At 36.2% G+C, this 13,842-nt stretch overlaps 1 protein-coding gene across 14 annotated transcripts in view; it reads left to right on the forward strand.

Annotated features, from left to right (window-relative positions):
* Positions 1-869: 869 nt before the first annotated feature.
* RAD21L1 (RAD21 cohesin complex component like 1) overlaps positions 870-13,842 on the forward strand; it is a 28,779-nt gene continuing 15,806 nt past the window's right edge. For 3 of the 14 annotated variants that reach the window (XM_057703699.1, XM_057703700.1, XM_057703703.1), the window contains exons 1-6: positions 985-2,913; positions 4,090-4,219; positions 5,834-5,927; positions 7,637-7,743; positions 12,009-12,179; positions 13,116-13,211. In XM_057703699.1, coding sequence (XP_057559682.1) covers positions 2,770-2,913; positions 4,090-4,219; positions 5,834-5,927; positions 7,637-7,743; positions 12,009-12,179; positions 13,116-13,211 — 742 coding nt within the window. In that variant the 5' untranslated portion in view covers positions 985-2,769. The other 11 variants (XM_057703701.1, XM_057703702.1, XM_057703697.1 and 8 more) reach the window with 10 other exon arrangements.

Below are 13,842 nucleotides of genomic sequence, written 5' to 3' on the forward strand. Positions count from 1 at the left end.
CCATTCCCAACTACGTGACCCTGGACAGGTGGCTTCTCCTCTCCAGGCCATTTCCTCATCGCAAAGGTGGGGGGGGGTGTGGAATTATTAACTATCTTGTGAGGTTGGTTGAAGATTAAATAAGACAACCCATCAGCAAGGAGCCAGGGACCTTATCAATAACCTGTATATTGGATACCGTTGTTATTCCAAGATTTATCAGTATTTACTATGAACTTGAAGGGAGGAAACCAGCCTTGGATCCTTATGCTCTATGATTTTTCTTACTTTGTAGCAGTTGGCTTTAGCTATTGAAAGCTGTGACATTCCAGGCAGGAAACTTTTGCTGTCGCTTAAGGGCAGGTCAATGTGAATAATCTTTTTGACAACAATAATGATAGCTAACATTTACTGAGCATTTATTATTGCTAAGCTCTTTACATGCTTCATCTCACTCATCTCTTACAATACTCTATGGCACAGGTATTTTTATTATCATCATTTCCATTTTACAGATGAGAAAAACCGAGGTTAAAGAGATTTAATAACTTCTCCAGGGACCCCCCTGTGCAAGAGATGAGACACCATCCTGGTGATGTTCAGAGGCCAGGCCGAGCGGTCAGACGTTACCACCTCTCACAATTGTTTTGTAGCGGCCGGGTCCCAGGACAGGTGAGCTCCACTAGCGAGCTCCGCTTGAGAGACTGAGCGCCCCGCCCCCCCAACCCCGCCCCACTCCGGGTTCCTGCCCCGCCCCTGCTCCGCCCATACCTTGCCCCGCCCTAGGCCAGCCCACTGCCCTCTATAGCCCCGCCCCGCCCCAGCCCCCTGCCCCGCCCCAGCCCCCTGCCCCGCCCCGCCTGTCGCCCAGCCTCTCACTGCTCGACGCCTAGCAGCTCAGGTTGCAGAGCGCCTGGGACCCGACGCGCAGATCCGGCGACTCCTCCTCCAGCTGCTGCTCGGGCGCGCCTCGCCTCAGACCCGGCGCTGGAAGTAGGGCGCCAAGCGGGACCCGGGGGCTGGAGGCGGGCTGAGTCACGGGGGCCCCGGTCACCCTCATCCCCACGCGCCCGCCGGGCTCTTCACAGGCACGAGCCCTGAGGGGAGGAAAAGGGCGCTTGCGGTCACCCCTCAGCCTCAGCGTCCTTCTCTGAGCACCCAGCCTTCAACTCTGAAGAATAGTTTGTGGGGGGCACCTTAGGCGTCCGTGCCTTTGTTGGTCGCCGTCTTCTCCTCACACCCTTGCCCCCCTCCCCCACCCCATCACCTTGCATTCTTCGCCCCTCACCCCCTCGCTCCCCGGAAGGAGCGCCCCTTGTGGCTCTCTCCCCGCCCCCTCTCCCGGAGCGGAGCGTCGGGTTTCTGCTCCTTCTTCCCACCCTCTGCTCCCCTTCGCCCACCGCCCTCACTCTCCTCACCTGGGATCCTTTCCCACGAATTAAGCCCACTCCCTGGCTCCTAGTTCCATGTACTGTCCTTAGCTTTACTTGGCATGTAGTCAGTTCAACCTAGAAATAACTCACAGGACATTGGAGGCTTTGTGGGGGATTGGGGGGGAGGGGGCCGGAGGTAGGTATGTGCTGAGGAAAATCAATGTCTCAGAAATACTAAATCACAGGGTTGTTTTTTCTTAAAGAAGTTTACTAATAATAAGACACCTGGGAGCAATTGAAAAAGACAAAGTGGAATTTATTCCAAGATACCAAACACACAGACGAGGAAGGAAGAAAGTAGAGCCAAGGCAGGCGGAGGCCATATGTGGTTTGGTAGATTGCATAACCTTTATTTTGGGCCAAATGATTTGATTGTTGGGGTGGAAATGGGCATTGATCAAAGTTTATCTAAGTTTTTAATTCTGTGGCTGATTTTGTTTTTGTATTCATTTTGGTCTAGTTTTCTCTTTTATCAGAACTTTAGGAAGTTAAAAGATGCTTCTCTAGTGGCAGTTTAAGGTTACTTATATGTAAGCAATAGCTTGATTCTTCTCTAGAAGTCAGCCAAAGCGGTATGACATCCCTTTGCGTAATAATGAAGCCCTATGATGTTATTGAGAATAGTACAATTTGTAGAAATGTGCATAAATTTTGGCTTTAAGTGAAGGTTTTCTTTTACCATTATTATTTCTAAACATTTAAATTTGATTCTTTTTTTTCTCCCCTTTTTATTCTTTTCCTATAGTTTCTTATTTTCTTAATTTTTCCACTTTATGCTCCTTTGGAGTTAACTTCACAAACTAATATATTGTGGAATAAACTCTAGCATCTTAAAAAGAACAAAGAAATTCAACAGCTGGATATAAATCAATGATCCAACCCTTCCCAAATTCTTGTTTTAGAAAAAGTGGTTACCTGTGTTTGCTTTTCTTAGTTTTGTTCAGCTTTTCCTATTCTGTTGTTTTTTTCCCTATTTCCATCGCCTATTTTTTTTTTTCCAGTCTTACTCCTCTATTTATTTGACCATGTTAGGAGAACTCAAGTCCTTTGTGGGATAAGATATGTAAAATATAAGGACTCAGTGATCAAAATACATTTAAAACAGGTGTGGTTCACAATCTAATAGAGTTCTGTCATTAGTTTATAGTTTTGTATTTTAAATACAAGTTTCTTTTTACAAGAAAATAATTTGAATTGAATAATGCATTGAATTAGAAGATAATTTATTATTTTATAGAATTAATAAAAAATGGTTTTGCTTGCTGTAAAATAGCACTAAAAGATTTTTGTATCAAAACTCAAATATCTTTTAATGTTCTTTCTAGTTCATTAAATACTACTAAGGAATACAGGCAACATGTTCTACACACATGTGCTTATGAGTAAGCGAGGGCCATTGGCCAAAATCTGGCTTGCAGCTCACTGGGAGAAGAAACTTACAAAGGTCCATGTATTTGAATGTAATCTAGAGATAACCATTGAAAAAATTCTTTCACCTAAGGTATGTTACTGATTAAAATTATAGTGTGTATTTGCTATGACTTATGGAAAGGAAAGCAATTAAAATACATTATATCATGACATATATTTCCAAGGAAGTTTTACTTCTCCAATCGTCTTCTCTTTTTTATTTCCTGTAGCATTTATTGTCTGAACACAAACATATATTGGTTTCTGTTGGTAATTAACTCTTTTATATGTTTATCATCAGCTGATTGGATCCTGAAGGATAAAGGCTATGTATGTTTTATACATATTTTGTGATTGTTTCTTATTCCCTAACAAAAAATACTATATATGTAGTAGGTACCAAATGAGTATTTCTTAGAAAAATGAATGAATGAATAGGGAGAGTAGAAAGAAAGGAGGATTGAGTATAAATCAAAGTATATATGAAAACACTTCATAAACAAGGTACTATGTTCATTATAAAACACAATAATAAGCTATTAGAATTTGCATTAAAATATTTTAATATTTTATAGGTTAGGTATTTTTCTTCTTAAGAGAAGGGTGAATTATAATTGAAAACTTACCATGTGTCAGACACTGGGCTAGGTTTTATGTTCATTAGTTTACCTAATCTTCACAATAACCCTATGAGATAGGCTTCTTTTAGCCTTAGTGAAGTGTGGTAATTAAGAGCATGCACTTCTGAGTTGGTCAAATTTAAATTTAATTCCTGTCCCATCACTTAATAGTTTTGTTACTTTGGGCATGCTGCTTATCATGTCTGAGTCTCAGTCTTTTCTTCTGTAAATAGAGGTCGTTGTCAAAATTAAATTAATGTATGAAAAGCTCTTAGGACAATGCCTGGCACAAAAATAAGTGTATAATAAATTATAGCCATTATTAATAAATTGAAGTTCAGGAAGGTTAAATGACTCAGCCTCAGCAACTGAGCCAAGGCTTGAACCCAAGTCTGCCTGACTGCAAAGTTTATATACTTCCCATAAAACCAATAATAGCAAACCACTTAAATGCCACATTAGATTATCTTCAATGAATAAAAAAGTTAATCATTTTACAGTTAGATAAAAGTTAAGTGATTCACCTTAAATAAGATTACAAAATGTCTGTTTTTTAAAGAGAAGAAATTCTTACGATTTTATAATTTTCAAAGAACAGTTTATGAATGTAATTTTTAATATTCTAATACTTTAAAAATTATTGAAAGGTGAAAATTGCACTTCGGACTTCAGGACATCTTCTTTTGGGAGTTGTTCGAATCTATAATAGGAAGGCAAAATATCTTTTGGCAGATTGCAGTGAAGCACTGCTTAAAATGAAGATGACATTTCGCCCAGGTATACGTGCAATATTGATTGGTCTCAGTTGTCTTTGTTCCTTTTGCATTTTTATTTTGGGTGGGCTCTTTTAACTGGTGGCACTCTCTAATTCCAGGGTGAGTATAGTGAATGTAAACTTCCTTTTGACTGAACCTGTTTCCATGGTTAAGAACAAATTATTTTCCTTGCTCTTTTCCTGTGTTTGCAGGAAAAGGTTATGCTTTCAAAAACTTGGAATGTTCCTGCATATTTACATGAGAAATATACTTAAAGCTACCACACTTGTGTAAGAAACTCTGACATTCAGTTTTAATGGGTCACTTGGTTTGCCATGTCTGCTTTTGCCTTTATGAAATAAATTAGAAATAGTGTGATTGACAAAACCTAGATATCAATAATTGTCATTGTTTTCAGAATTCGCAAGACTCTAAGTAGCATGTATTTATGAAATATTCTAGGAAATCTCTAGGCATTCCAAAGTGCTAGAGATTTACATGTGTCATAAATTAGAATGCCTTCAAATTTTAATTTAATTTTAAGACTTTCATTATTTTCTACCTTGTATTATGTTTATCTAGGTACAGACCTTGCCTCTCACGCTAGTCTGCAAGTTCCTTGAAGGCAACATCTTTGTCATATTCATTTTCTGAATGTGCCTTGCACATACTATTCCCTTAATTAATATTGGTGAATCAGGATTGACAATTTTTTTCTTTATTTAAAATATTTGTAGAATCTCTAGGTAGATTTATAATCATATCAAATATGGTTCAGTGAAATAAATTTGTTCATTATTTCACTTATATATTCCATAAATATTTATTGATCTTGTACTTTGTGTGGAACACTGTGTTAGGCTCTGGGATACAAGGTCATATAAGGCAAATAAGATCCCTTTTGGCCTGGTGAGAAAATCAGATAATGGAAAAAGTTTTTTAAAAAAATTATTATTATGGATTGTGCTATGAAGGAATATGAAAAGAGTACTACCACAGAAAATAACAGAGAAGTGTATTTTAGTTAGGCTAATTGGGAAAAGCCTTTTTTGAGAGGTTAGAATTTGAGCTTAGACTTGAAGAATGAGAAGTATCCAGCCATGTAAGGAGTCTGTGAGGGAATGGCATTCCAGGCAGAGGGAACTGCAAGAGCAAAGCTCTTGAGGTGGTAAAGTGCTTGACTCATTCAGAGAGCAAAAAGGCCAGTACAGTTGGAGTAGAGTGAGTGAGGGGAAGTGTTAGATGATGCCTATAGGTTTTGTAGGGATACAGGATCCTGATTATAAATTTGGATTTTACTGAAGTGCACTAGGGAAGTCACTGAGTTGTTTTAAGTGTGGAGGTGATCTGATCTAATTGCATATTTAAAATATCACTCGGGCTGTTTTGTAGAGAATGAACTGAAGTGGGGCAGGAGTGAATACAGGGACATCAGTTAGGCTAAGCAGTTAGTCCAGTGAAAGTAGAGATTTAGTTGGAAGTTTATTTTATATAGCATCATTGCTTATTTTTTTTTTTTTACTGATTATCCTATTATTTTATTTATTTTTTTTTTTATTTTTTATTTTTTATTTTTTTGGGGGTATACCAGGTTCGCATCATTGCTTATTGAATGTGTTTTTTTTATCCTTTTCAGGATTGGTTGACCTTCCAAAAGAGAATTTTGAAGCAGCTTACAATGCAATCACATTGCCAGAACAATTTCATGATTTTGATACCCAGAGTGCGAAGTAAATTATTTTATTTATTTTCCTTCAGTTTGATTTTCCCGATATTTTATTTTTTACTTTTTCAGATTTCATGAGTACAAATGGAACATAATTAACAACTGAAGTATACATGCAGTTGACAAAGACTTAAATTCAGTGTGAAATTTTGAAATACAACACCAAAAATGTATCATTATGTCTGCTGCGTGTAGTTTGCAATATTGACAGTACATTCATTCACTCAGTATTTGTTGGGTGCCTTCCATATGCCAAGCACTGTTCTAGGCACTGAGGAGAGAGCAATGAATAAAACACAGTTCTTGGCCACATGAATCTTATTTTAGTTGGGGGACACAGATAATAAACAAACAAGTAAATATACAATATGCTAGGAGATGATCAGCATTATGAAGAGAAATAGAAAATAAAATAATAGGTCAGGAAAGGCTTTTCGAATAAGGTCCAAACAGAAACCTGAAGGAAATGAAGGAACAAATCATTCAGTAATATGGGGAAGAATGTTTCATGTAAAGCAAATGGAAAGGCTCTAAGGCAGAGCATGTTGGACGTGTTCAAAGAACAGCAAGGAGGCAAGTGAGACTGGAGTGGAGTAAATGAAGGGCCCAGTTGTAGGAGATGAGGTCAGAGAAGTAGCTGGGATGCAGGTGATGCAGGGTGTTGTAGACTATAATAAGGACTTTTCTTTTACTCAGATAGGGAGCACAGGAGGTTTTTGAATAGAAAAGTGACTGGATCTGACTTGACTTCAGCATCAGCATGCTTCCTCTGGCTACTTACTATAAGGGGGAAAGGGAGGAAGCAGAGATGCCTGTGAGAAGATTATTGCAGTAAGAAGTCCAGGTGAGAGATGACAGTGTCTATAATCAGTTCTCAGTCTTCATTTTCTCAAGGTGCTAGCAGTCAAATTATGGATATATTTTGAAGGCAGAGCTAACAGAATTTGCTAAGGATTGGATATGGCTTTAAGAGAAAGAAAGAAGTGAAGTTTGTCTATATGATTTATGATTTGAGAATGGAGTTACCAGTTTAATGAGATTAGGATAACTAGAGAATGGCGAGTTTAAAGGGGGCAAGGTGAAGGAAATAAGTTAGGTTTTGGATATAAGTTTTAAGATGACTGTTACACATCCAAGGGGGGTAGATAGGTAGTTGAATATCTGAGTCTGAAATTCAGGAAAGATGTTTGATGGGGTATATAAATTTGAGAGTTGTGAGTATGCAGATGGAACTTCAACCATGAGTCATAAGAGATCCCTGAGGGAGTGAGTGTAGATCTGAAAGAGAGAGAAGTTTGAGGAATGGATATTGGGTCATTCCTAATAGTTAATAATCCAGGAGATGAGGAAGAACTAATAAAGGAAATGGAAAAGGAGCAGCCAATGAGGTAGGAAGAAAATCAAGAGACAGTAATAGTATTGCAGAGGCCAAGAGGAGAACATGTTCCATGAAGAAGGGAGTGAACATCAATTTCAAACACTGTTGGTTATGGTAAGATAAGGATTGAGAATTGCCCATTGGATTTGACAACCTGGAGATCATATGCATGTATAATGAACTAGTGTTTGTAAGTAATACTATTGAGAAAATAAATTTCTCCTTTATTTTTATAATAAAACCTGTTTTTCGTTTGAGGGTGTTTATTTTGCAGTATATTGCAAAATAATTGTGTTCTGTTCACATATTTTCCTCAATCTTGTATTTCTGCATAGTGCTATTGCTGTTTCAGAACACTTTGCTCAGAACCAAAGCAAACCAGAAGAAATCACACTTAGAGAAGATTATGGCAATGATCTACTTTTCCAAGCTGCGAGCTTTGGTGAGAATATTTGAGAAATTAACATTACAAGTCATAATTATATTTGCATTTTTGTATTAAAACAATGCCAAAGCTATTTCTATGCTAGTAGAAATATCTTTAGAATGAATTTTTGATGTATAAATGTAACCCCCCAGTAAGTTTATTCTTGCCTTTTTCTATTACAGGTGTCAATGCCAATACTCAGTCTTAGCATATCCTACCCTTCCCAGTGTACAACCATTTATAGAATATCTGCTATATGTCAGGTGCTATCATAGGCATGGGCAGTACAAAGTTTAAAGAAGCATTTCCTGCCCTCAGGGAGCTTCAGGCTGAGAGAGACACGCAAATAAACAGTTGCTAGAGTTAACGTATACACAAGGTTTTACACATGTGCTTCAAAATATATTTCCTCTAAATATAACATCAATAACAGATTTTAAAATAGCTTGGGAGTGAGGAGGAAATACACACTAAATAAAATTAATTAGGAAAGAGAAGCTGTTGAATGTATTTTGGAATTGAAGGTATATGGTGTAATTTAACTATATAGTATTTGTTCTTTTTTATGGCATTTACCATTCTCTGATTTGTATCATGATATTTATTGTATTCGTCTGTATTGTTCTGAAAACTCCATGAGGGTAAGATCTGTGTCATGTTCATCTTTGACTTTCTTATAGTGCCCAAAGCAGTGAGCATAGGAGAAGGATGGCCTAAATCTGTCTTAGGTGGAGGAGAGTGGTCAAGTAGTAATGCTTGAGCTACCTCGTGACCTCCGCTTCTCATCCTGACTCTCCTTCTGTAACTCTTATGATCTACAGCTTTGTTTCTCAGATGATCTGTGGTGAAGGACCAGTTTTATAATTTTTGTCAATTTCCTATCTGTCATGGAATGATACTTTTATAAAACATAATAAAAATTAATTACTGGAAAAAATTTAAAACTTAAAAATCAACATGTAAGCCTCAAGTTTTTGTAATTAAATCCAACATATACAAAATTACTCTGCGACATAACATTAAAACTTTGTAAACATTAACCTCTAAATTGTGTATTTACTCTGTTGTGTACCAACACTATCCACAGACCCTACTTTGAGTACCATACATCGCTTACTGGTTGTTACCCCAAACCTTGAAGTGTAACATATTGGTAAAGAGTTAATCATATTTCCTACTGCCCAAGACACTCTTTACACATTTCCTTGTAAAAGCTACTACACTTCTTCAGCTCTGAAACTTTAGGATCACTTTTAACTATGCTTTCTGTAAGCTTCATACCAGTGCTAATTAAAAACAAAAATTGGAAATGTCTCTTAGGTCTTCTCTCTGTTTCCCTAGCCACCAATACAGTTCACCAGTACTAAAGGCCTGGAGTGCTGTATAACCTCCTACAAAACTTCTTCCAGTCTCTTCCCACTCTGCAAGAGCAATTGTCCTTAAATTCCATTTTTTTTCCACATCACATTTCTCTTCTTAAGTGCCTTGGGTCCCTGTAACTTATCCTCAAGGCCCTCTACCAATTTATCACCATCTTTATTACCTTTGCTTTACCTTAATACAGAATTTTTGTACTAAGCAAATGTCTTACCAGTCAGCCAGTACAATTTAGTTGTTCTCAGTTCTGTCTTTTACAGTTCAAGAAGGCGGGGAGGACATGTCCTGAGTAGAGTGACAGACCTGGGTTTGAATCTGGGCTTCCTCTGTTGATTTGCCGTGTAATATTGGGCAGATCACCTAGCTTCTCTAAGCCTTACAGCCCTATCTGTGAAATTGGGATATTACTAGCAACATCACAGAGTTATTTACCTTATTCTCTTCTTTAGTACTCCCTACCAATAAGGGATTTTCTCTCCTTCAAAACCTAGCTCAAACCTAATGTTCTCTAAGAAATGTTTAATATTAATCCAGCCTGTTCTGGATTATAAGAGTGAAAGCAAAGATTATTTCTTTAATTTTTTGTGTAATCTCAGGTTCTCATGATGCTTAGTGCTCAAAATATACTGTCTGTTCATAAATGTTATTATGTTATTGACCAAGACTGAGTTTTCTTTTGGGAGCTATCAAGGTGCACCTGGAAGGTGTGAACAATATTTTTAGTTCTTTTGAAAAAGTTAATATTTTCTATTGAGCAAATCTTTAGTCCAGTGCAATGAAGGTTGCCTTTTTTAGCTCTTTCTCTCTAGAAGATGTAGGCCTGTAGAAAAATTTCCAGTGAGTGATACTTAATGATTTTCTTTACTGACTAGTACTAATGTGGGATGTTAGTGGATGGGAAGAGAGGACCAACCTCTGACCTCTGGGATTTCAGGCTTCTAGACACTGACCTGTGGGGTTTCAGACTTCTGGACCCAGAGATTCAAACCCAAAGAAGGGGAAGGGAAAGAATATGCATATACTGACAGCCAATCTGGAAGCAGGTCAGTTTGAAGCAGGGAGTTCATTTTATCTGCTGCTGTCAGTGTCTTAGGAGTTTTCTCTCACAAGTCTACATTTTGCCAGAATTCTAACACTGATACTAAGACTATCTTTGCTGGATTCGGATCCTGGCTCTATCATTTATTGGGGTGTGTCTGTGTGCAAGTTATGAAACCTTTCTGTGGATGTTTCCTTGTCTGTACAATGAAAATTATAATGGTATCCTCTACTACGTAACACAATGCACATAATAAACACTATGTTAGCTGACCAGGTTTTATGTTTTTTACTGCTGTTATCTCCAACCCCTAGCATATTGCCTAATACATAGTCATTCAATAAATATTTATTGAACAAATGTTGTAAGCCCATTCTTTAAAATTTCACCTACCTTTCCATTACTTAGAAGGCAGACATACTTCTATTTCCAGTCCCTCATTATGGACAGACAACTCAAGCAATTGTCCTTGAAATAATAGGAAATAATATTTGATCAAGTGGGATAGGACCCACTTAAGGTAGAAGAAATCATTCCACTGCCAGGAATAACCTTCTGGGAAATTATTAAACTGTACCACCACCGAAAACTCTATCCTGATATTTTGGCAATTTTTTGCTTGTTGTATTAGAAAAGTGTTAGACTATAAATACAGCCTCCACTGATTAGCAGAATAACTGTACTTGAAATAATTCAAATAAATTTTTTTCTTTTATCTGTATTTAAGTATAGTTGATTTACAATGTTGTGCCAATCTCTGCTATACAGAAAAGTGACTCAGTTTTACACATACGTACATTCTTTTTTTAATATTCTTTTCCATTATGGTTTATCCCAGGAGATTGGATGTAATTCCCTGTGCTATACAGTAGGACCTTGTTGTTTATCGATTCTAACTGCGATAGTTTGCATCTACGAACTCCAAATTCCCAATCCATCCCTTTCCCTCCCCCCCCCACCCCTGACAGCCACAAGTTTGAGCTCTGTCTGAGAGTCTGTTTCTGTTTTGTAGATAGGTTTATTTGTGCCATATTTTATATTCCACATATAAGTGATAGCATATGGTATTTGTCTTTCTCTGGCTGACTTAATTTACATAGTATGATAATCTCTAGGTCCATCCATGTTGCTGCAAATAGCATTATTTTGTTCTTTTTATGGCTGAGTAGTATTCCGTTGTATATATATACCACATCTTTATCCATTTATCTGTTGATAGCCATTTAGATTGTTTCCATGTTTTGGCTATTGTGAATAGTGCTGCTATGAACATAGGGGTGCATGTATCTTTTTGAATTATAGTTGTGTCCAGGTATATGCCTAGAAGTGGGATTGCTGGATCATATGGTAATTCTATTTTTAGTTTTCTGAGGAAACTCCATACTGTTCTCCATAGTGGCTGTATCAGTTTACGTTCCCACCAACAGTGCAAGAGGGTTCCCTTTTCTGCACACCCTCTCCAGCATTTATTATTTGTAGACTTTTTAATGATGGTCATTTTGACCAGTATGAGGTGGTACCTCACTGTAGTTTTGTTTTTTTGTTTTATTTTATTTTATTTATTTTTATTTTTTTGGGGGGGTACACCAGGTTCAATCATCTGTTTTTATACACATATCCCCGTATTCTCACTGTAGTTTTTATTTGCATTTTTCTAATAATTAGTGATGTTAAGCATCTTTTCATATGCCCACTGGCCATCTGTATGTCTTTTTTGAATAATTCAAATAAAATTTTTAGCTCTCCTTTTTCTCATCTGTAAAATGAGATTAGCTATGCAAGATGATATCTAAATTCTAGCTTCTAAGCCTAAAATTCTGTGTTTCTCTGACTAACTCAGTATTAATGATATGTATTTACCTAGGGGAGGAACCTGAAATTCTCAGAAGACATAGCTTCTTTGATGACAACATATTGCTGAATTCTAGTGGTCCTTTAGTTGAACATAGTTCTGGAAGCCTCACTGGAGATAAGTCTCTGTTCTATGACAGTGGAGATGGATTTGGAGATGAAGGGGCTGCAGGAGAAATGATTGGTATGCTATTTGGTCATATAGAAATTGGATATTTGTTTCAGTCAAATTACTACAACATACTGGAAGTTTTATTCTATCAAACTAAAATTTCAGATATGCTTCTGTGTCATGTAGGTCAACACATTTTTTACATAAGTTTTCAAAGTCTATGGTATATTTAAACATTTAGGCTAATTCCAAGTAAAGAGCCCTATGTTTAAACACATCATATAGGTTGTGCAACAAATTTAATCATATAGGTTCTTGTTTTTATTTTTACAAATTTCTAGTTTTTAGAGGGGAAGAAGTGAGGTTAATATATTCCTCACAAAACATACTAGATTGTATACTAGAAAACATTGTTTTCTTTAGTAGATATTATGTGACAGCTATTCTAAAAGATCTGTCCAGTATTTTATATTATTTTATATTTATATTATGATATTATTAAAAAGTCATCATAGAAATAGGGTAGACAAAATGGGAAATCTAAATGCACTTAATTTTAAAGATATTGACCATTATATATCAAATCTTTTTTAATTCTCTAGTTTACAGTAAAAGACTGGTTATGGCAAACTGTTAGAAATTTGAAAACTATGAAAAATAGTGGCTCTACTTTAGATCTCTACCAAAGAAGTTTGAAAACTTTTACTTCTTAATTTGAAATCTAAACATAACTTTGTAACAAGGCTACTGTCTTGGTAGTTTAGTAAATACTTCCTGAAATTAAACATTTAAAAATAGACTTTTAATAAAGGAAAGGAAATTAAATATATAAAATTCTATGTAATACTGCATGAAATGTGGTAGTCTATATAACCAATCAAATCTAATTAAGTAGGGTTCACTCATTTTTTGTATCTCTTCACAATTCCTTGTATACAATATTGTCAAGTGTTTAGTGAACAAATGACAGATTCAGCTCTGTATAACAAAAGTGTTTGTGTTTTCAAGACAATCTATTGCAAGATGGTCAGAATATTCTGTTAGATGACATGCATTTAAAGAGAGAAATTTCCCTGCTTCCTGAGCCTCCTGATACTATAGTGGGTATGTGGAATTTTCTTTTGTGTAGAAAGTGAATAGATGCTAATATTCAAATTATGCCTCAAAACTCTTGGGTTTAAGTAGCCGTATAGTATAGTGAACGATAATAAAGAGCATCCCTCAAACTCTTAGTCTGACTATAGAATAGAAAACTAAGTTCTGTATTATCTAAAGTCAGTATTACAAAGTATTACAATGGTGGGTATTTATATGTTACTCTGCCAAAATACCCTTTTGAATCATTAAAATAATATATGTTACACTGTAAAAGCATCATTAATGTTTGACATTAACATTGTTATTAATTATTAATATTAACACCATGTTACTATTAATATGGCTTGACAATCTATATATAATTTGATAGAAATTACAAATATGGAGATTTTTCCACTTGAAATGGATGTAAAAGTACCTCAGATAATTTGAAGTCTTATAGTCTGAATTTTCTTAATAAATAAAAGAATGATTAGCCCCATTTTGATTTTTCACTTTTTGATGTTACATTTGGTTTCTGACACAATAGTAGAAATTTTCAATATAAAAAGAGACAGGCAATAAAAATTCATGTGTGGTTCTTTATGGGTCAACTAATCATTAACAGAATATAAATTTTTAGCAGACATCTTGTCAA

Source organism: Hippopotamus amphibius, chromosome 12, assembly GCF_030028045.1.
Source record: "Hippopotamus amphibius kiboko isolate mHipAmp2 chromosome 12, mHipAmp2.hap2, whole genome shotgun sequence".
Lineage (NCBI taxonomy): Eukaryota > Metazoa > Chordata > Mammalia > Artiodactyla > Hippopotamidae > Hippopotamus > Hippopotamus amphibius.